General features: G+C 40.2%; 1 protein-coding gene across 2 annotated transcripts in view; it reads right to left on the reverse strand.

The window, feature by feature from the left end:
• The window catches only part of LOC119486998 (BTG3 associated nuclear protein), a 40,452-nt gene extending 21,579 nt beyond the window's left edge, over nucleotides 1–18,873 (reverse strand). Inside the window, exons 1-11 of one of the 2 annotated variants that reach the window (XM_037767594.1) lie at nucleotides 18,686–18,870; nucleotides 16,147–16,222; nucleotides 15,674–15,789; nucleotides 15,353–15,552; nucleotides 15,002–15,091; nucleotides 13,664–13,836; nucleotides 11,560–11,799; nucleotides 9,622–9,780; nucleotides 6,062–6,183; nucleotides 3,563–3,634; nucleotides 1,252–1,296 (exon numbers count right to left, since the gene is read on the reverse strand). In XM_037767594.1, the coding sequence (XP_037623522.1) occupies nucleotides 1,252–1,296; nucleotides 3,563–3,634; nucleotides 6,062–6,183; nucleotides 9,622–9,780; nucleotides 11,560–11,799; nucleotides 13,664–13,836; nucleotides 15,002–15,091; nucleotides 15,353–15,552; nucleotides 15,674–15,789; nucleotides 16,147–16,216 (1,287 nt within the window). In that variant the 5' untranslated portion in view covers nucleotides 16,217–16,222; nucleotides 18,686–18,870. Of the gene's footprint in view, nucleotides 1–1,251; nucleotides 1,297–3,562; nucleotides 3,635–6,061; nucleotides 6,184–9,621; nucleotides 9,781–11,559; nucleotides 11,800–13,663; nucleotides 13,837–15,001; nucleotides 15,092–15,352; nucleotides 15,553–15,673; nucleotides 15,790–16,146; nucleotides 16,223–18,685 lie in introns of both variants that reach the window. The other variant, XM_037767595.1, reaches the window with a different exon arrangement.
• Nucleotides 18,874–20,664: the final 1,791 nt, after the last annotated feature.

Genomic DNA, 20,664 nt, shown 5'->3' on the forward strand with positions numbered 1-20,664 from the left:
TTTGATTGTTTACAATAAAACTTTACAAGCCCTTTAAATACCTAATTCTACCAAAAGTAAACAACGGCACCGATACCACTTTATGGCAGCGTGACGTTAACCCCCCGTCACCATCTTTTGGGTCCTATCGCACGCGCTCACTCTCCACCTCTCTGACGGTGTGGACGAGACGGGGTGGTGGTGCACCCTACCCCGCGGGGCCGGGATCCCACCTCAGCCGGCGTGCGTGCGTTTGACTCCTTGGTCCGTGTTTCAAGACGGGTCGGGTGGGTTGCCGACATCGCCACAGACCCCTGGCGCCTTTTACGTGGGCCGAGCCCCGCCCTGGGGGCACGACGCGGTTGGCCACGGCCCCGGGAAGCACCTTGGCCCCGAGCCTTCCCAAGCCGACCTAGAGCCGGCGGCGGTGCACAGCCTTGTATGTGGGACTCCCCAGCCTGCCGTGTGTCGCTGACACCCTCCAGCTGGCTGTTAACGAGGGTCTTTTAGCACAGAGAAGTACTCGGTATCGGTACTCGGTATCGGTACTCGGTATCGGCGAGTACCCAAATGTAAGTACTTGTACTCGGTCTGAAAAAAAGTGGTATCGGTGCATCCCTATTCGGTATATACCTCTGGCTTCTATTGCATTTTATTTCACCAGTTGTCTCTTTCTATGGGTCCCATCTAGATGTCCTCAAAATAAAGGAGAAGATGGACATGGGTGTAATGGTTGTTTGCCAGGGCAATGTAGCCGTCATGAATGCTGCATTTAGCGAAATGCAAAAAAACACATCAGAGTCGCCACACTTACAGCGGCAGTGCAATAGAGGATATGAATGTGACATCACCGTACACAGAAGTCACCATGGTTCACTACCCTGAATGGGAAACATTCAGCATCTGCCGGATGCAGTCACGTGGAAATACAAACATCGAAAACACGGCTCAAATGGCGAGGAGTTTTTGTGGAAGCATTGTGCAAACAGATCCAGCAAAAAAATGAAGACATGTTTTTGTTTTTTAAGGATGCAATGCATGAAGAGATGCAAAGAAACAGTATCACTGCAGTTTAGTGAGATAATTCAAATCCTGGTATTGAAACATTCATTTGTGCACCACATTTTTTAACATAAAACTCCATTACTGTTATCCAGCCTTTGTTTTCAAAGGATTTGTACTTTATGTACCAAAGCTATAAGTGGTTTATCATCTACAGGATTATTGATTGTATTCTATCTTTTATTTAGTTTACTGTGAACGTGTTCTTACCTGTCCATCCTGACCGACGTGTACCTGGTGGATCTGGAGATTTCCCTGAAATAGAGACATAGAGTGACATGTCATGTCAAAAGCCTGATGCCATATTATATACACACACAATCATTTAGCTGTTTTAACCAGCAAACATTAAAAACAATACATCTCTTTGCTCCTCTATTCGCTTTAACCTGCATGGACTACAGATTACTAAAAACCTGCATTGTCACAAGGTGATTCAAGCCGTTAAACTGAACTCTCGTGATAAACGTGAGAAGTGCAGAATGACATTGTCAATATCTGAGTCAGAATCAGAATCTGTTGGGTTTGGCAGAGGAGTTTTTATACATGATGACATAAGAGTGAGAGGTGGAGGCAATGTCCTTGTGTATACGTCACCGATTGTGTCATTTTTGGCTCCATCAAGACTCTTGTAAACAAAAACAGAAACCCGTTCGCTAAGGCACAAGCAATCTCATCGAGATGCAAAGACCATCGTAAAGTCTCTGAACACCCACTGTGACGTTTACAAGACCACATGAGAGGGCATCATATAAGCCATATTTAGCCGGCCCCAACGTTCAGTTGTTTTCTCTTGCTAATTGTATTTGATGTATATATCAAATGCTGTCGGAGCTGCCATATGGCCAGAGAGCGGTGTAATCTCTCAAACAGCTCATTTCCTTTTCCAGCACGCTAAAACCGACGCCTTTGATGAAAGTGGCCCGTTCCTAATGAAAACATATTCTATGAGTGGCAGTTGGGAGAAGTGGGATTTTGTTGCTAAGCTTTGAACTCCAAAAAACAAACAATATCATGGAATAGGAAGGAGAGGGGAGAAAAAAAATCTGGGCTCAGCCACAAAGAGCAGGAAAGGCTTTAGAGCTTTTCTGCCTCCAACTCACTCTGTCTCTCTCACTCAATGCTGCATTTCTTCCTCTGAGTGTCCTTTAGCACAACTCAACAGGAAATGAGAAAAACACTTGGTCAAGGTGTCAATTGCTTTTGCGTAAATGTCAAGCTGTCATGCATGTGTGGCACGTATCATATACAGTATGTGATTAGATGTGTATGTGTGTACATAGACTGGCGCCTTGAAATAAATCTCTCTTCCACATCCTCAAAAAAATCACTAGCAACGCTGCTGATGTGGAAATTCCTCTTCAGCAGTCGGTGTGGTTTGAGAGTTTTGGATTTTGATTTCAGCTGGCGGGCCAATGCTGCGTGTGCATGCAGAGTGCATGTCTGGTGGGGGGCATGAGACATCAGGGCATTATGTGGAAACAAAAGTCAAAACGCCATGCAAATGCAGCCGGATACATATATAAACATCTGCTTTTGCTAACATTCACTAATGACTTAAATACCGTCAGGTATTACTCGGGTGCATCATGCTTCACTGGGATGGATGGCTATTTGCATAGACAACCAGAAACATACAGGACTCAAAATACACAAATGTTTAATGACTCTTGCCGAACGAATCTGACAGATGAAAAACAATAGTGTGCTCTATTAAATCTTTCTTTTCTTTCTTTTAGAAGCAGACAAGCTTCAAGTCTCTAAAAATGTGAGTTGTGCAATCACAAATTTGATGGATCATTGGGAAATGGCTGTGGCTAAAAATTTGAATAATTCTTCTTCCACAAAGCTGAAGGGGGATCAACCCTAGTTTTTTGAAGAAACACTTGGCGAGCTTTCGACGTCACAGAGAGCCTTATCAAAAGGAAACTGTAGCTTTGTAGAGTAATGCGTTGGACAGTAGTTCTCATTATTGACCCAAATAATGTGAACGAAACTTAAGTCTGCGCAATCGGAATGTATTTATGTAAAATGATATGTCTACAAGCATTTCTGTATTCTCACCAAACAAGCTTAATGAATGATTCAATTAATGCAAATGAATTAATTAACACCATTCACTAGCTTAATAAGAACACAAGTCATGTAGAAATTGGGGCGATCCAGGATGCATTTGCTGAATCTACTTGCTCACACAGATATAACAAAGTATTTCAAATAGCCAGTCAAATGATGAATGTCATCATCAGCTAGTCGACCACATTACAAAACAGACTTCCAACACAACATTCCCACACTACGGTTGACAACATTAGTTTTCTTCCAAGTAAACCATTTCTTACTCAAGATGACTTCACTGTAACAACTATATAATATCGTCTGGAGACAAATACTCCTGACCGACGTGTTTGCTAAGACATGTAATATATCAGGAAGAATGACAAGAAATGGAGTGGCTGGTTATTTCTCTCTCTCTCTCTCTCTCTCTCTCTCATTCTCACACAAACACACAAACACTCACCTCACTGTCCTGTGTGATCTGCACCTCCTCTCCTTGTGGCACCTGGGCAATGTGCAGCTGACCCTGTGGAATCTGAGAGACACAGATGAAGCATGAGAGACGGCTGAAGCTGGAACAATTACAGAAATATGATCGAGAAATCTGCAACGGCATGTTTCCCTCTAACCCTGAACAAAATTCCCAAGAAATCTACATATAATTATCATACAATTACAAATGGTCGTTAAAGGACAGGTTCACAAGTTTCCAAGTCTATCTTACAAGGCACCCATATGCAGATTGAAACTGGTTTCTGTAATCATTCCTCCTCTTCATACTGGCCATTAAGAAATCCATTTCTAAAGCGCGTCTAATATAAGGGATGGGGATTAAAATCCACAGTCCTTGTTTTGTACAAAAATGAATTCAAAATCTTATAAGAGGCTTCAGTAGTGGAATGTAAACAAATCAAGTTTAACCCAACTTACATTGAAATCACAGGAAGAGAGGTATGGGGGGGTAGGAAGGGATCTCTTAATGGCCAGTGTGAAATACAGGAATGATTACAGAAGCAAACCTGTTTCAATGTTCATATTACGGATGTCACAGGAAACGATACTTCAGTACCAAGTCGATGCCAAAATTGTGAAAACACAACGGTATTGGTTTTTCTACAGTGACGCGGGTACCGTCAGGGCTCCAGACTAACGGCGTCCCGTCATCCTGTCAGCGATATAAAATGTGTTTGGCACACAGTAAACTCACTATCCATCCTATTTTTTCCCTGATAATGGTACATGGGAAAAACAAAACAAAACCTGCTAGCTGTTAGCTCCCTGCAGGATTGGGCTGCTTATAGGCTGCTAACAGCTAATGTTAGCTAGCTCTGATTTCAACACGGGAGGTGCCATTGATTTACATTATGATGCGTTCAGGCGCATCAGTAATGATGAATGAGTATTGGTCAAAGGTAAATTCTAACATTATGATGCGTTCAAATGTAATCTTGTAAAATGTAGTTTTTGGTGAGAACTTGAATAAATCCAGATGTTTGAAAGAGATGTTTTCACAGCGATATAAAATAGATAATAGAGAGGGACCAGCTGAACTTCCTAACAAAAGCCAGCATGCAAACAGTTTACAAAGAAGTTGAAGTAGATTGGATTTGTTTTTTACCGTGGTGTCAAATTGGTGTTGAGAATCGAGGAATCACTCTGGTATTCGTATCGACTACTACATTACTGGTATCGTGAAATCCCTAATTCATTGAGGGTGTAAGACTATTGTTCAAGACAAACTTGAAAAATTGTGAACCTATCCTTTAAGCTTTATTTTAACTGTGATGTACAGAATGTGATTAAAAATAATGAACAAGCAGCCCTTTTGTGGTACGTGTAATCCGGCAACAAATTTAGTTTAGTAATTATCAGATGACGGTTGCACCGCTGAGTCACAGCCGGTAAGTATCCTTGATTTCCTCTGCTGTATTAGCAGCACTCATAAATTTCAGGCTCAGCTGCACCCTATAATACTCTAAGTGTCGGGAGGGTAATAACTGCACACCGAGCTCCTGAGAATCATTCTCTCCCACTCGTCCTCCTTCTCCCAAACTTCTCTTCCTGCCTGTCCGCCCTCCATCTTTTCTGTCTGTTCCTTCCTTTCTCAGACAAGTCACCTATCATCAGAACCTCCAGACCCATGCATCATGTAGAAACCTATTAACAGCAGAAATACTCAACACTGTAAATTATGAGGTAGTTTGTGGCACTATTATTACATATAGGGTGTGTACCAATGAATAGAGGTGGAGCCTCACATCTTTTAGTTGGTAACACTGACTTTGCATCTCACACACACATGCCCTCGCTGCACTTAGGGAAAAAAAAGATTTAATTTCCTCATGAAAACCCCTCATAACAAAAAGTGTCTCACAGCTTGTGTGTATCTGTCACCGGCTGTTTGGCTATACAGCAAGTAAACAAGACCGAGCCAAGATGAACTCGCTCAATGAATAACTGTAACCTCAATGACAAACCTTGAACTAATAAAGGGCACTTTATCAATGGGATCAATTCCACAGACAGAGAGCGTAACTTCAAAACTCGGATATCTTCAAGACCTTCAACAGGTCACAGAGTTTAATCAAGTGATCGGTACCTTGCTTGTTCAAATTAAGTCATTTGGGTGAAGATAAGATATGAGAGGTCCAGTCACTTCCTCCTTGTCAGCCCACCCATAACGCTGCAGTCAGTGGGCCTGACTGTGACCTTTGGCCATAGCAGATGTACAAGGTCATTCAATTCCTGAAAACGCCTTCATTGACATAAGCTGCAGTGTATTTCTGCAGAACACTGTATGTGTCACTGTGGTGGGTGGAATGATCTTTCCCCCCTGCTCTATGGGAACCTCATATGACAGCAGCGAGACTCTTACTCTCTCTGTTAGAGAATACTTTGTTGTGTGTAATGTTTGCTTATGGAATCAGATAAAAGATTGAAACTTGAAATGTCTGATACTCACCACCTGAACTTGTCCATCCTCGCCAATACGGTGGAACTGGACTTGTTGATTGGCAAGCGTGTAGTGCAAGGTCTGCTGGGAGGCCGTCTCAATCTGTCCCGTTTCGTCTGCCATGCCTCCCTCTGGTTAGGAAGACAAACAGTGTGGTCATTTGTGTGCTTGTGTGTACAGTGGAAGTAGGTCAGGAATACATTGCAAATGATTCCAGCAGCACATAAGCAATGAGGACGAGGTCTCTAAGACACAGACACAAACCGACACACACCCAAGCATCAAGCAAGGGGCCTTAGCAACATCTTGTAAAAAAAAAAAAAAAAGCTGGCTGCTTCCTAGGCCATCTGCTGGATGATGCTGTGTTTATACTTTATCAAACGCCTAAATACACAACAAGGACTCTCCAGCTAGCCATCCAAACACATTCAGGCTCTAGCAGCCAAACACAAACTCCAGGCCTCAGTCTAAACACCCGCTATCACACCAGCAGCCTGAAACCCCTGCACAGGCCCGTCTCATCACCCATCGCAGCTCCAAAACAACCAAAAGACCTCAAGAAGACACCATGTCAGCAATCAAAGACAGCAGAGTGCTCAGTGACAGCGGAGTCTGCATCAAAGGCCACGAAATAAACCAAATCACACCTTTTCTTGTAAGATGTCACGATGCGCAGCAATAAAAAGACCATTTGGGAGGACTGAAAGGATTTTAGGTCATTTCTGGTAACAGACCTCACAGCAGTTAACAGTCTGACTACTTTGTTCAGCATGAAATAAAGGAATGTAGCTTCAAATGATATAAAACATACAGCACATATCTCATACACCTCAAAAGTTCTGTTTTGTGTTATGTTGCTTTGAAAAGTACGTCTGTCTCCCATCTTTGGTTATTACTGCTATGCTATTATGTAAATAATCCTCGGTACTTTTGTTTGCCCGACGAGGAAGTGAGAGCCAGGTGGCTTGAGGAAACTACAGTTTTGGTCTGAGCTCTCTTTGCTTGGTTCACTGATAAATAATGGTTTTAAAAGCAGAAGAATTGCCTTGTTCCGGTCCATTAACATGTAATCTGATTAAGGAAGGAATGACTGTTTGGTGTGTGTGTCTTTGCATGTTTGTGCATGCACCATCTGAACTAGTGTTTGTGTTGTACACTCGGGGGTGTGTGTGGCCTGAAAAGGAAGGGCCTCACAATCCACCCCTAGTGTGCGCTCACAGGATATTTGGGTTTCCCCTGCAGTCTTACTTTTCCCTGGTCCGAGGTGAGAGGTGATGGCTCACAGGGACAGAAGGACAGCAGGCATTGTGTGCAGATTACAACCATCTGCAGCAATACGCACTCTATCTGCATTTGGGTTCAGGTTTTAAAATAGCTTTCATATGGTTGATGAAATAAGACCTGTATGAGTTTACTGTGTGCGACTGTGTTTGGTGACTATTTACATAGAGTCATTTTCCAGCATAAAAAGTAACCAGCACTGAGAGAACAAGGGAACTTTGAATCATTTATCAAAAAGGCCAATGAGTGAGAAAAGGGCGCAAATAAATGATGTAACTTGGTAGTTTGCTGGTCATGCCAAAATCGGTTGCACCAAATCTATTTGGACCAGTGTACTGCTAAAGGAAAGCTTCTAGGTGGACTAACCAGTAACATTTTATACATATGACTACTCATTGTAGGGCTGTGCAATTAATACAATTTCAATTTCAATTTCGATTTTCACTTCCAACGATGATGAAAACAAGATAATCCACTTAGAGTAAAACTATTATTGTGCCGCAATGTGTCTCGCAATGATGCTCTCGTTGTCTTGTGTAATAAATCCAGCGCACCCCGTGACTTTTTTGCTGTGTCATGTTTAACAGAGCACAAAGTTCTTCATAGATCTAGCCTCTTAATTTTTCTCTCAAAGTGCACCAGATTGATGGATTTAACTTTACAATGTAGGCTCCGAAATTGTTCTTTCTAAATGCATGATGTTTCTAAAGTCAATGAGTAATCATGTTAAATAATTATGATCTCAAGATTGACCAAAATAATCGTGATTATGATTTTTGCCATACTCGAGCAGCCTTAAGTCATTGGTGGCTATCCACAGTACATTTTGGTCACAACCATAAGAAAGCTATCGCTATCAAGATGATCAAGTCAAAGGGGCCGACTGAACTGAGAACCTCCTCCAAGTTTGCAGAAAGAAAACACTTCTCTCTCCATTCCTTTCAAATTGGTTGAGCAACCGCTTAAATTCACAGTTCAGAATTTAAAAAAATCTTCCATAACTAGTTCCATAACTACAAACCAACTAATGTAACATGCCGTTCCACTGAAACCAATCCAAACTGAACACAGGGATGGTGTCATTGGCCTGTAAGCAATAGAAACAGCTAGGGCTGCCCCCTCTTAGTCGATGGTCCTTTTGGTCTTTGGATTTCTGAAGTCAATTAGTCCTTTTTTATGCTTTTTTTTTCACTCATTTCCAAGGAACATATGAGCACATCTCTGGTAAACACCAGATTTAAAGTGGTGCTTTTGTGTGATTCTTAGTGCAGAAACTCAGTTTTACAGATCTGTCGATTAAATCAACTAATAGTTTAATAATAATAATAATAATAAATTCAACTTATATAGCGCTTTTCAAGTTTAGTCGACAAAATCGTATGAGTGTTAGTCCACTAAGAATTTCTTGGGTCGAGGATAGCCTTAGAGACAGCAGCAGCTGTCTCTTTTTATTGGGTCTGTAGCTGATTCTCACAACTGTGCACCTTGTTTGATTAGAAAACAGCCGCAGAAACGTGGCAACGTTATCAGCAGATAAAGGTTTCAGAGAGTGCAGCCAGGTGGGTATTAGTTTTCACAAACCAAAGAGATAAATGTTAATGTGCTCACTCCCAAAGCATTTCACAAGAAAGGTGGCAGGAGGTTCTAAAGTAATTGGATTTCTTAAATACAAAGATTCACAAGATGAAAAGGTTGACTTTTTTTTTAACATGATCTTGCATTTAACTTGTTTTACTTATTCTCTATATTGTGATTGGCCATATGTCCGGGCTTTTGCTGGCTTGTTCTCTGATGTATTTTTCCAGATTATGTTTGGAAAAAGAATGATATGCAGTAAATAAGCAACTGTAAATTAGGTTTTACCATCGAAAAAGGATGCTCGTCTTAGATTAGAGAACTATATATAATTTTCTTTATGGATTCAACGCTCTTTTTCTCCGTCTCTGACACTTTTGCTCTTTCATTGTGTCACTCTCTTTCTATCTGGCTGTCACGTAACACAGAGTTTTTATACTATGTCTGAATCTTAAAGCATATTCAGTAGTTTAAAGACAATCAGTTGTCCTTAGTAAGCACATTCATGCAGCAAAGTGGACAAATAATTAGCTCTAGCCCTCACTGTGTATCTGAGGTATGAATATGAAGTTGTTTTTAAGTATTTTTCTTGAGTTCAGCAAAGTGTCTACGAGACAACATCCCATATAGCATGTGCCATGGTCCTGATGTCCAGAAAGTTATACTAATACATTATTTACAGCCCCCCCCCTCGATAAATATCTGTGATTTACCTGCGCCTGAACTGCGAGGTGTGCGTTTGGAGAAGCTCTTGACAGCCAGACTCTGGCCGCGCTGCTTGCGTCTCCAGGCGGTGCGACACTTTGAGTCGATGCTTTGCTTGATGCGATACCAGTCTGACTCTGTGATGCCAAATTTGTGGAACAAGTGGCCTGTCGGAACAGAGAGGTCAAAGGTCATAACTTACTTACTGTATAAATAAACAGATTCTGTTGGCTTGGTTGTGAATGGGTGTAACATATCTCAAAATGTATCTGTGCCTAGGCTATCTTCTAAATGCTCCTTTCATTAATGTGCCTCCTCTTTTCTGTTTCAGTCGTGCAGGAAACTAAATAGTCTGCTTTGAGCTTGTAATACAAGACATTAACAGCCAGGATAATTCACAAGCAAGAATATCACAGTCAGCCGCACATCTTATATGTGTTTTATAATTAAATGGGAAGGTTAGATCTTAGCATAAAGAAATGTAAGTTGTAGGCTTGTTGGTACACTTAATCCTAAACTCTTAACAGTGTCAGCATACTGCCGCATATAGCCTTCATACAGACTTTGTAATAACACTTAACGGATGCAAAAATTAGAGGAAATTGAATGCAAACTGTCACAGCAAAAGAAAGCAACAGACTGCTGCAATAAAATAAGATATAGAGTGGACAATGAGCTGTGTGATTGGCTATATAGGACAAGGTGTTTGAAATCGGGCCACTTCACTGAAATCAATGTATGTTTATGAAAACTGAAGGAAACAACTGTCCTGATTCTGTTTACTTCTGCTCCACTTACCCTTTGACAAGCAGTGTTAACACAGGCTTGTGACTGTCCCTCATCCCTCCCTCGGTGGAGATCTGAGGAGGTGAGACTGGATGCAGCTGTATTTAGTGTCTGTCTACCTCGGTGTTCTGAACCGTTTAAAAGTGGGTGAGCTGCTTGACAGCTCGTTTCTACATAAATTAACAGTGAAGCTGCAGCCTGAGGGAAGAGAATGAGACAGAGGGGGAGCTGAGGGGTACCTGTGGATAGTGGGATGGCAGTGTACAGCAGCCCTTTCCCACCTGATGGGTCCTGTACAGGCAGGCAGGGCTCATGTACCTTCATTCCTTTTCCTTTTTTTTTTCAAGGCAGGCAGAATGAGTCACCGAAAAGTCACCTGGCTCTGCTCCAGCCTCTGCATACCTCTATGTATGCCATGGGGGATATCAACTAAAACCTCCTGCAGGGGGCACAAGCTGCACTCTGAAGGAAAGGCTGAAGCTAGCATAGCCCCTCTTCACACTGCAATGAGAACCATATAAATATAGCATATAGCCACGGGACTTTCATAAATATCGTCTGGCTGCCATCACAACCCTGACTCTGCTTCATCAGGAATCAAAGAGTTCACTGAATTGAAGGCGACTCCATTAGGATCCTTCTACCAGACATGTGCTTGTCATTTACAGTCTGGTATGTTATAAAATGTGTTGCACATTAATGTGTGTGTGTGCAATGATGAATGCATGTTGTTGTAACCCGCCTTGGGAATACAGACTTCAGTCTATTTCTGTGTTCAATTCGATGGCTCTTTGTAATGAAACGAAGATGAAATGTGGGAAGGTCTCAGAGAGTTCATATATTGCTGCAAGGGGGCAAGGATCTAAACCCCAGCTGAGCGAGACGTATTCGTGTAAATTAAACTGTGCCGAGATAATGTGATAATCATGAGAGAAACAGTGGTTACTACACACTGCCTTGGAGGTTACTAGTGGGCCATTTTGCCAAGTAGTTGATGGTACATAAAGACACTCCTTTTTGTAAACTGGCTTGTCATGGAATAATGTTTACCACCAGGTCTACCACCACTTTGTCAAAAATCTCTCACAAAGTGAAGCAGGTGGCATATAACGGATACACTTGTTAATAATACTACATGTTTATGATGCAGGAGGACTCACAGCGAATGCCATAGATCATGAGCGGGTCCAGCTGCTTCTTGCCATGTTTGCCCTGGCCAGAGAGGTTTGACATGGCCTGGACCTCCCGATGGAACAGGTAGTCTAACAGCGTCAGTGCCATTTTCTCCGCCGTGCGGCAGTTTGTGGTGATATGGAGCATGTCAGCTGGAGACACTGGGCAACGAACTCGCATCTCTGGGTTGTTCTCGTCTCCCAACCAGGTGCCCACTGGGTAATCATCTGGAGGAAAAAGGTGAGGGAACAGTTATTCAAACACAGTTAACACAGCTCTCTTTCAGCAAACCTCTAGCCTGTTAATAACACTGAGATCCTGGGCAGTATGTAAAGTCTACCTAGTTTTCCTTCACAGGTTGACAAATACTACACTGGTACAGAGCCACTGAGATACTTCGTGTAATACAATAGCACACCCTTGTGGCAGTAAATGAGAAGTAGGTGAATTGTGGGCAAAACTGTGTTATTATGAAAGATATTAAAAAGCTGAATAGGTGGTTTGGCTGTTTGCTCACAGCATATGTTAGCTGTTAAATCCACCACACAAACAAATGCACAAACAAAGCATGAGACACACTGTTCTGGACACCACATGGTACCCGTCGAGCTAATGCTGACGAACAGCTATTTCATGGTAAGTTAACCCACAGCTGCAAATAAAGGATTAATAGTTTGCCTTTGAAGAGAACAAGAAACTTTCCAAGAAGTCCACTGAAAACAACAAAACCAACAATGACAGCAAATAGCAACACAGGAACAACAATGTGGACTTCATTTAGGTTTGCACATTTAGAAATTACCTATTCTCTATGTGGCTCAGCGAGAACCGCTGAGCTCAGCTACTGGAAACACAAATGACCAATCAGAGCATTTATTAATACAGTCTGACACATCAGCACAGTTTGCTTTCCATTCCATATAGACACCATCTGAAAGAGTCACATTGGCCACGTTAAATAATGCAATGCAATCTTCAATCAAAAACAATTAAAAGCAATTTTGCAGCAGCTGCGGCTCAGGAAGTCAAAGTGTCCTTAGGCCTGATGGTCAGACCAGCACCTGCATGGAAGATCACTGCTAATAGTGCTATTATAGTGCATAATAGTACTATTCGAGATTTACCACAGTGATTGGCTTCCAGGTAAATTCAGAGTGACAAGTGTAATGGTGTACATGCGTACGTGAGGAACGAGGTTTAAAATCAGTGAGGTGGTCCTTAAAAATACGACCTTGTCTTTACAGTAACATTGTCAATATAGGCAAGGCAAGGAAAGTTTACTTATATAGCACATTTCAGACACAAAGACAATTCAAAGGGCTTTACATAAGCATAAACATACAAACAAAGTTGAAACAGAGAAAATAAGACAATTCATAAAAGACAGAAAATAAATAAATCAAAATAAACAGTAGAGATTTGGTAGATTTAAAGGATTTAAGAGGTGAAGACGTATAAGAATGTAACATCGTTAAATGAGCTCCGGGAAAGCAGTGGCAAACAGAGAGGTTTTCATCGTCAAAGAATAGATAAAAAAGAACAAAGGTGCATGTTTGGTTCTGACCCTGGGGACGGCGAGTAAGCTACTTGGTGAAAATTGCTACTAACAACCAACTTGTTGCTTGCTTGTTGACTGTATTGTATAGCAGAGGGACCAAACCAGGGGATGTGTGAAAAGTATGTGATGGAAGGTGCAGAATCAACTCCTTAATTAGGATCCAATAAGTGATGATGGAGGCTCACTTAACGATCGATTAAAAAATAAACAATATAGCAAATATGTTCATTTCTATCCAGCGACTACAAGGGAACAAGAGCAATACCATACATGGTAAATAGCTGCATTTATATAGCACCTTTCTACCTCACCGGACAAAGCGCTTTACAGTTTGCCTCTCATACGCCCATTCACACATATTCATACACCGATGGTGCCGGGGCTGGGGGGAACACTTTGACATGCAGACCGGAGGAGCCGGGGTTTGAACCGCCAACCTTGTGATTAAAGGACGACCCGCTCTACCCCCTGAGCCACAGCCGTCCCACATGTATGTGTGTTTCTGTGTGTAAATCAGCAGTGTGAAGTCATACCTTCCGAATTGAGTGTGATGAGTGTGACATTTTGGCCATTTTGCGCGTTGCTGGGATTGCCACCATTAGAAACCGTGTCACTGGCCTCTGAGCCGCTGTCTTGTTCTTCCTGACTCTCCTCAGGACCCGGCACCTTTACCAGGATTGTGTTCTGACGCTTCCTGGTCACCGTGCTGAAAAGAAACACAAATTTGCAATCAGTAGGTCAGTACCATACAGACACATCCTGGCAGCGGCCACCTTGTATGAGGAATTCAGATTCTTTACAGTCCTTTTGCCTGGACTGAAAAACTAGGGGAATGTGCACTTGATTACTGTTTTCAGGAAAGCAAACTCATCAGGAGTGAAAAATTACCTTGTGACAGAAAAACGAGGTAATTTCAAGTCAGCTTCTGTCATTTTCAGAGAGCTTGGCATTTGCCCCCCGTCACAAGTGTTCCATTTAACTACATCATAAGTAACATAGGTCCATGTTACCTAAATGTCTACACTGTGGTCCCATATTCCACAACAAATTGTTTAAGCAAACTGTTTGTTCATGCAGGGACGGTTTTATGATTTCACTTTAAGGTGAGCTTAGCCTCTCAAACCGAAACCAAGGTATCCTATTCAAAACACAAGAAAACCTGTCAGCACTGTAAATGGACAGATTATACTGGGGAGGCTCTTCTCTCTCTCTTTGTACTGTCAACCATAAGCAAACAATTACACGTAACTCTAGGATTAAATATGCTAATGTCAAAGGCTGTCACTTGTGTTGGATTTTTTCTCTCCATATTACTCTAAGGCTGAGTGAGTGTGTCTAATCTCATCTGGCAGCTGTTGCTTTGTTCCAGTTTAAACAAAAATGTATGTCCACCCATAGAGAAACATGGATATTTCTATAAAATATAAGGCCACTAGTGTGTGTAATGTGTGTGCAATGTGTGGTGAAAGGCTGCATATACAGTCAATATAGCACACTAAACATTTAACAACTCATCTCAACAACATACACCTTTCCCCCACAAGGCATCAGTGGGGCTGCATAGCAAGGGACACTTGTGTGAGATAGTAGGATAGAAGAATTGACATCAGCCTATCACAGAGGATTCATTTACTGGGGTAATTACTAACATTAAAGGTGCATTTAGACCGGACTGCAGTCTTACAGATCTGCACATAGGTGACCTATTTTGGATTCAAAACAGTGACTTTTGCCGAAACATGACAAGTTTGCATGCCTGTGTTTTCCAATAACGACCCCAACATTGTTTATGAGACGCTGTGTTGGGAAGGATTTGCACATTTCTGACCTCAGTCGACACTTGGAATACAATATGAATGTGAGCCACTCACTTGCTGAGCAGGTTCTCCAGAGGGGTGTCTTCTTGGCTAGTGCCCTTCGGGTGTTCACTGCTCACTATCACATTTGTTTGAGGAACAACACTGAAGGAGAAGTTCAAATCAGAATGGTTAACTGGCACATTGTATGCAGGCTTTGCAGTCTAAATAAGTCTAGGTAATGTGGTTTTGCTAGCTCCTGTAATCACAATACAGCTTTATAAAATGACTAAAAGGACAATTTCTCTTCATTATTAAAAGACTACACCTACTTTAGTCTCAGAATTTTAATTAATCTACATTTGACTGCACTCTGAATGGAGATGATGTTCTATTGGTGCGGGTGGGCAAACACTTGTATTTTACCATCGCACTTTGTTCCAAGTTTGAGTGGCCCCCTGAGGAGACCCTGCAACCATAGGAACCTGGATAGGACTCTTTGCACATGGCACCATGCTGTCCAGTTTGCGTCCAAGGGCTTTGCATGTAGCATCCAGAGAATATAACTTTGATTCAATCCCCTCCAGTCGCTGGCTGATTGATGCGGTGAAAGAGACCAACAGGTTCTGGAAACACAAATGATCAGATTTAGCATGTGTGACTTAATTCACAAATCCTTATATTTTAAACATATGTACAAAAAAAACATATGAGCTTTGGACAGTGTCCATCATACAGAGCTGTTACCTTAATAAAAGATATGTCTTGGTTATTGTTGTTGTTGTTATTCTCCTGGCTGTTGCTTAATTTCCTCTTTTTCTTCGGAGGCTTTTCTTCATTGTCTTCATGATTATCCAGCGTGTCTGACATGAATCAAAAATAAAGACACCCTCAAAACGACAGCTGTATCTGATGATACCAAGTCCCAACCCCATGTAGTGTTTATTATGCACATTTAAAATAATACAGCTGTACAACACACACTAAACGTAAAGTTAACTGACACTAAAACTTCAGTTAGGTGAAAATTAGCAAAATTGTTACTGATTAAATGTCCCATGTTTAATAATGCTGCACTTGCCTAATATTGATTAATATCTGGTCAAAAGGCCAGAGAATGTAAATATCCAGCAATTAACTATACATTGAGTAGAATAGCTATAATACAACTAATAATAATAATAATAATAAGTTTTCATATTGTTTCAGAAGAATCTTACCTGTCTGGTCATCTTGGTTAAAGTCCTCCACCGTTATTTGCACAATATCATCCAACTCTTGTTCCGACATTGTTCACTGAAATATGATAATAGGAAAACTTAGTGAACTTTACATGACAGTAAAATATTTCTCAGCAGACTTGCTATTATAAAGCTAAATATCTTTCTGTGTCTGTTGCTACCTCGGCATTAATGATAGATAGATAGATAGTAACTTTATTGATCCTGAGGGAAATTCAAGTTTCCAGCATCACAGTTCCACAGTGCAAACATATTAGTAAAAAGACACAAGTAAGCAATACAGAGTATAAAAAAATATACCAGATATAAAAATAACAGGAGATGAAGAAACTGTTCAAAATTAATATATTGCAGGGTAACAACTGAGATACGGGACTAATAAAACGGGACTAATAAAAATGTAAATATAGTGCATATAGTAATATAATATAGTAATATAGTAATGGAGGATTTGCACGACTAGTTCTCTTATTTTGATTACATATTTTTAAAAACATATACAGTATTTAACAATTATTTCCTTTTACTGACCATCTATGTCTCTCAAGTCTCTATAAATGTTGTATGCTATATGTAATACCAAATATTGTTATGCAAGTCTAAGTAATTTCTACATGATTTTTGTGATTTATTTGAGCTTTCATCCGAGTACATATGCATCTTATGACATAAAAAAAAGAGTGAAACTTGAATTTTACAGCTTCTAAAAATGGAGACTGCAACATGTGTAGGCCACTGTAAAACAAATATACACCCAAGACTACTAATACTGATGCATGCTGCTGCCTTATGGAATAATGCACTGATAAAAACCTTCATCTTACAGTTTATGGAATACATGTAAGGATGTATTTTTAACTGACTCAAACAGGAATGCATTCATTGTAAATGTGTATGGTTACAGCATGCACAGAGCATATGTCCTCAGAAGAGATGTCAGATGCAGACACGAGTGACAGTAACAGTGTGTGTGTGTGTGTGTGTGTGTGTGTGTGTGTGTATGATAGTGGTGTGTCGGTCACGAACGAATCGGCTCTTTGAGCCGGCTCTTTTAAGTGAACGATAAGAGCCGGCTCCCATCCGAGACATTTTTTCTTTAATTAATTCAATGCAGAATGATAGGATAATCTTCTCCGCGCCACAGGCACTCCATGCACTGACTGTGACTGAATATTGTGTTATTGAGGTCCGTGCGACCAATCAGGTGATGACAGACAAGGATCATACCATCAAGCAGGGAGGGGCAGGGGTGCGCGGCGCGCTGAAAGTCTACAGGTACAGAGCAGGAGGAAGAGGAGGAGAGAAAGAGAGAAAGGAGTGCGTTGCGGTGCAGTGCGTTGCGGTGCAGTGCGTTGCGGTGCAGTGCGGTGCGCGAATAGCAGACAAGATGAGTGACAGTCTGAAACGAAGCAGCATGTAAAATTATGGTATTCTGGAAATTATAAGGTTTAGTATACTTAAATTGAAAAAAATAAGTGATATATCTGCACACATATTAATCATAGATCAAAACTGTGCTAGGCAGAAGTGGTAAAATGAAGAGCCGTTTGGGAGCCGAAAGAGCCGGCTCTTCTTGGTGAGCTGAGCCAAATGATCTGGCTCACTAAAAAGAGCCGGAATTCCCATCACTGGTGTGTGTGTGTGTGTGTGTGTGTGTGTGTGTGTGTGTGTGTGTGTGAGTGTGAGAGACTTTAAAGACGTGATGTGCCTTCACCTGAGCGATTCCTCTCTAACCTCACATCTATGGGAACAGTTTAATCCAGTATAAACACAATACAGTATAAAGGCAATGATGATATCGGAAAGCATGTGATTGTGAATGAGAACAGCTGACTTGGAACTGAACATCTTATTAGCCGATGTTAGCTTCTTGAGTTAGCTCTGGTAGTTTGGGGGGGTTAGAGTAACAATACAGCTCTTTTAACAAAACCCTGCTTCTCTAGATGACTAACTACAACCATGCATATATCATGCACAATGGCACACTTACTACCCTGTTAACGGTTAGATGCTTTATTAGCTAGCGTAGCAGCTAGCTGGCTAGCTGGGCGGGGTGTGTTGCTGTGCAGTAGCTAGCTGAGTAGCTAGCTGAGTAGCTATAGCGGCTAACGGTACAATCACACAAACTGATGTAATAAACTGCCAGCTGTGACGTGTTGACTACGCATTTACATCATGTAATTGACTGTCTCTCAGCTAACGTTAATACTTAACACGTACTAACGCTAGCTAACTGTGCTAGCAAGAGCAGAAAACATGCTAGCTAATGCTAAGCTAAGGCTAGCTTAGCATTAGCTAACGTTAGCTTAGCACAACTACAACATCAGATTTGCAGCGCGTGTCTAAGCTAGCGTGGTGTTAGCATGCTAGTCAGGCCTAAAGGCCGCCCAAATGTAATGAGATAGAATCCTAAAGTGTTGTGATGAGATCACTATTAACTGTGATGTCTAGAGTCAGCTTCTCTCTCTCCCGCTGCGGGCTCACGACACATGTACCGTCTTAGATCGGCTTATATTACCGTGTGAATGATGAATTCTCGTGTTGTTTTGAAGAGATTCCGATAACGGCGTCGTTCCTCGCGAGAGATGAGCTGCTGGTTGGGTTTGATCAGCTCACATTCACATGGAGGAGAGAAGACCACTGGTTCAGTCTGCAGGCTGCAGAGGGACCCAGAGAGCAGCCTGCAGACTGCACACAACACACTACATTCACATCACTGCTCTGTATACTTGTCAGCATAAGCCAAGTATACTTTTTTATACTTTTGTTAAGTATATCTCTGATATTGTTATTCTTTTAGGCACTGGTGCTAGAAAAATACTACTTTTTTATTTTATACACTTGAACTTGTTGTAATTTTGTTGTATTTTTTTAGCAATCTCTGGCACAAGAATTTCCTTCTGGATTAATAAAGTTCTATCTTATCCTATCTTATATGTACATAAAAAGTCAACTGAAAATATTGAAAGTATATATATATGTATATATATACAATGGTATGCTGTGAATTGTATTTGAATGACATTTGTCCGACATTTTTCAGATCTTTTTTTTCAGACTTTTTTTGTCCAACATTTTTCAGATCTCTTTTTTCAAACTTTTTTGTCCGACATTTTTCAGATCTTTTTTTTCAGACTTTTCTTTCGGAGATTTTTCACATATTTTTTTTCGGACATTTTTCATATTTTTTTCGGACTTTTTTTGTCCGACATTTTTCAGATCTTTTTTTTCAGACTTCTTTGTCCGACATTTTTCAGATCTTTTTTTTCAGACTTTTTTCGTCCGACATTTTTCAGATCTTTTTTTTAAAGACTTTTTTGTCCAACATTTTTCAGATCTTTTTTTTCAGACTTTTTTTGTCCGACATTTTTCAGATCTTTTTTTCGGATATTTTTTCAGAACTATTTTTTCAGACTTTTTTGTCCGACATTTTTCAGATCTTTTTTTTCAGACTTTTTTGGTCCGACATTTTTCAAGTCTTTTTTTTCAGACTTTTTTTGTCCAACATTTTTCAGATATTTTTTTTGGACATTTTTCAGATATTTTTTTTCAGACTTTTTTTTCGGAAATTTTACAGATATTTTTTTTCAGACTTTTTTGTCCGACATTTTTCAGATCTTTTTTTTCAGACTTTTTTGGTCCGACATTTTTCAAGTCTTTTTTTTCAGACTTTTTTTGTCCAACATTTTTCAGATATTTTTTTTGGACATTTTTCAGATATTTTTTTTCAGACTTTTTTTTCGGAAATTTTACAGATATTTTTTTTCAGACTTTTTTTTGTCCGACGTTTTTCAGATTTTCTTTTTCAGACATTTTTTTCGGAAATTTTACAGATATTTTTTTTCAGACTTTTTTTTGTCCGACGTTTTTCAGATTTTCTTTTTCAGACATTTTTTGTCCGACATTTTTCAGATTTTTTTTTTTCGGACATTTTTCAGATATTTCTTTTCAGACTTTTTTTTCGGAAATTTTACAGATCTTTTTTTTCAGACTTTTTTTTGTCCAACATTTTTCAGATCTTTTTTTTCAGACTTTTTTTGTCCGACTTTTTTCAGATTTTCTTTTTCAGACATTTTTTGTCCGACATTTTTCAGATTTTTTTTTTCAGACTTTTTTTGTCCAACATTTTTCAGATCTTTTTTTCAGACTTTTTTTTCGGAAATTTTACAGATATTTTTTTTCAGACTTTTTTTTGTCCGACGTTTTTCAGATTTTCTTTTTCAGACATTTTTTTCGGAAATTTTACAGATATTTTTTTTCAGACTTTTTTTTGTCCGACGTTTTTCAGATTTTCTTTTTCAGACATTTTTTGTCCGACATTTTTCAGATTTTTTTTTTTCGGACATTTTTCAGATATTTCTTTTCAGACTTTTTTTTCGGAAATTTTACAGATCTTTTTTTTCAGACTTTTTTTTGTCCAACATTTTTCAGATCTTTTTTTTCAGACTTTTTTTGTCCGACGTTTTTCAGATTTTCTTTTTCAGACATTTTTTGTCC

This window comes from Sebastes umbrosus, chromosome 4 (genome assembly GCF_015220745.1).
Source record: "Sebastes umbrosus isolate fSebUmb1 chromosome 4, fSebUmb1.pri, whole genome shotgun sequence".
Classification (NCBI taxonomy): Eukaryota; Metazoa; Chordata; class Actinopteri; order Perciformes; family Sebastidae; genus Sebastes; species Sebastes umbrosus.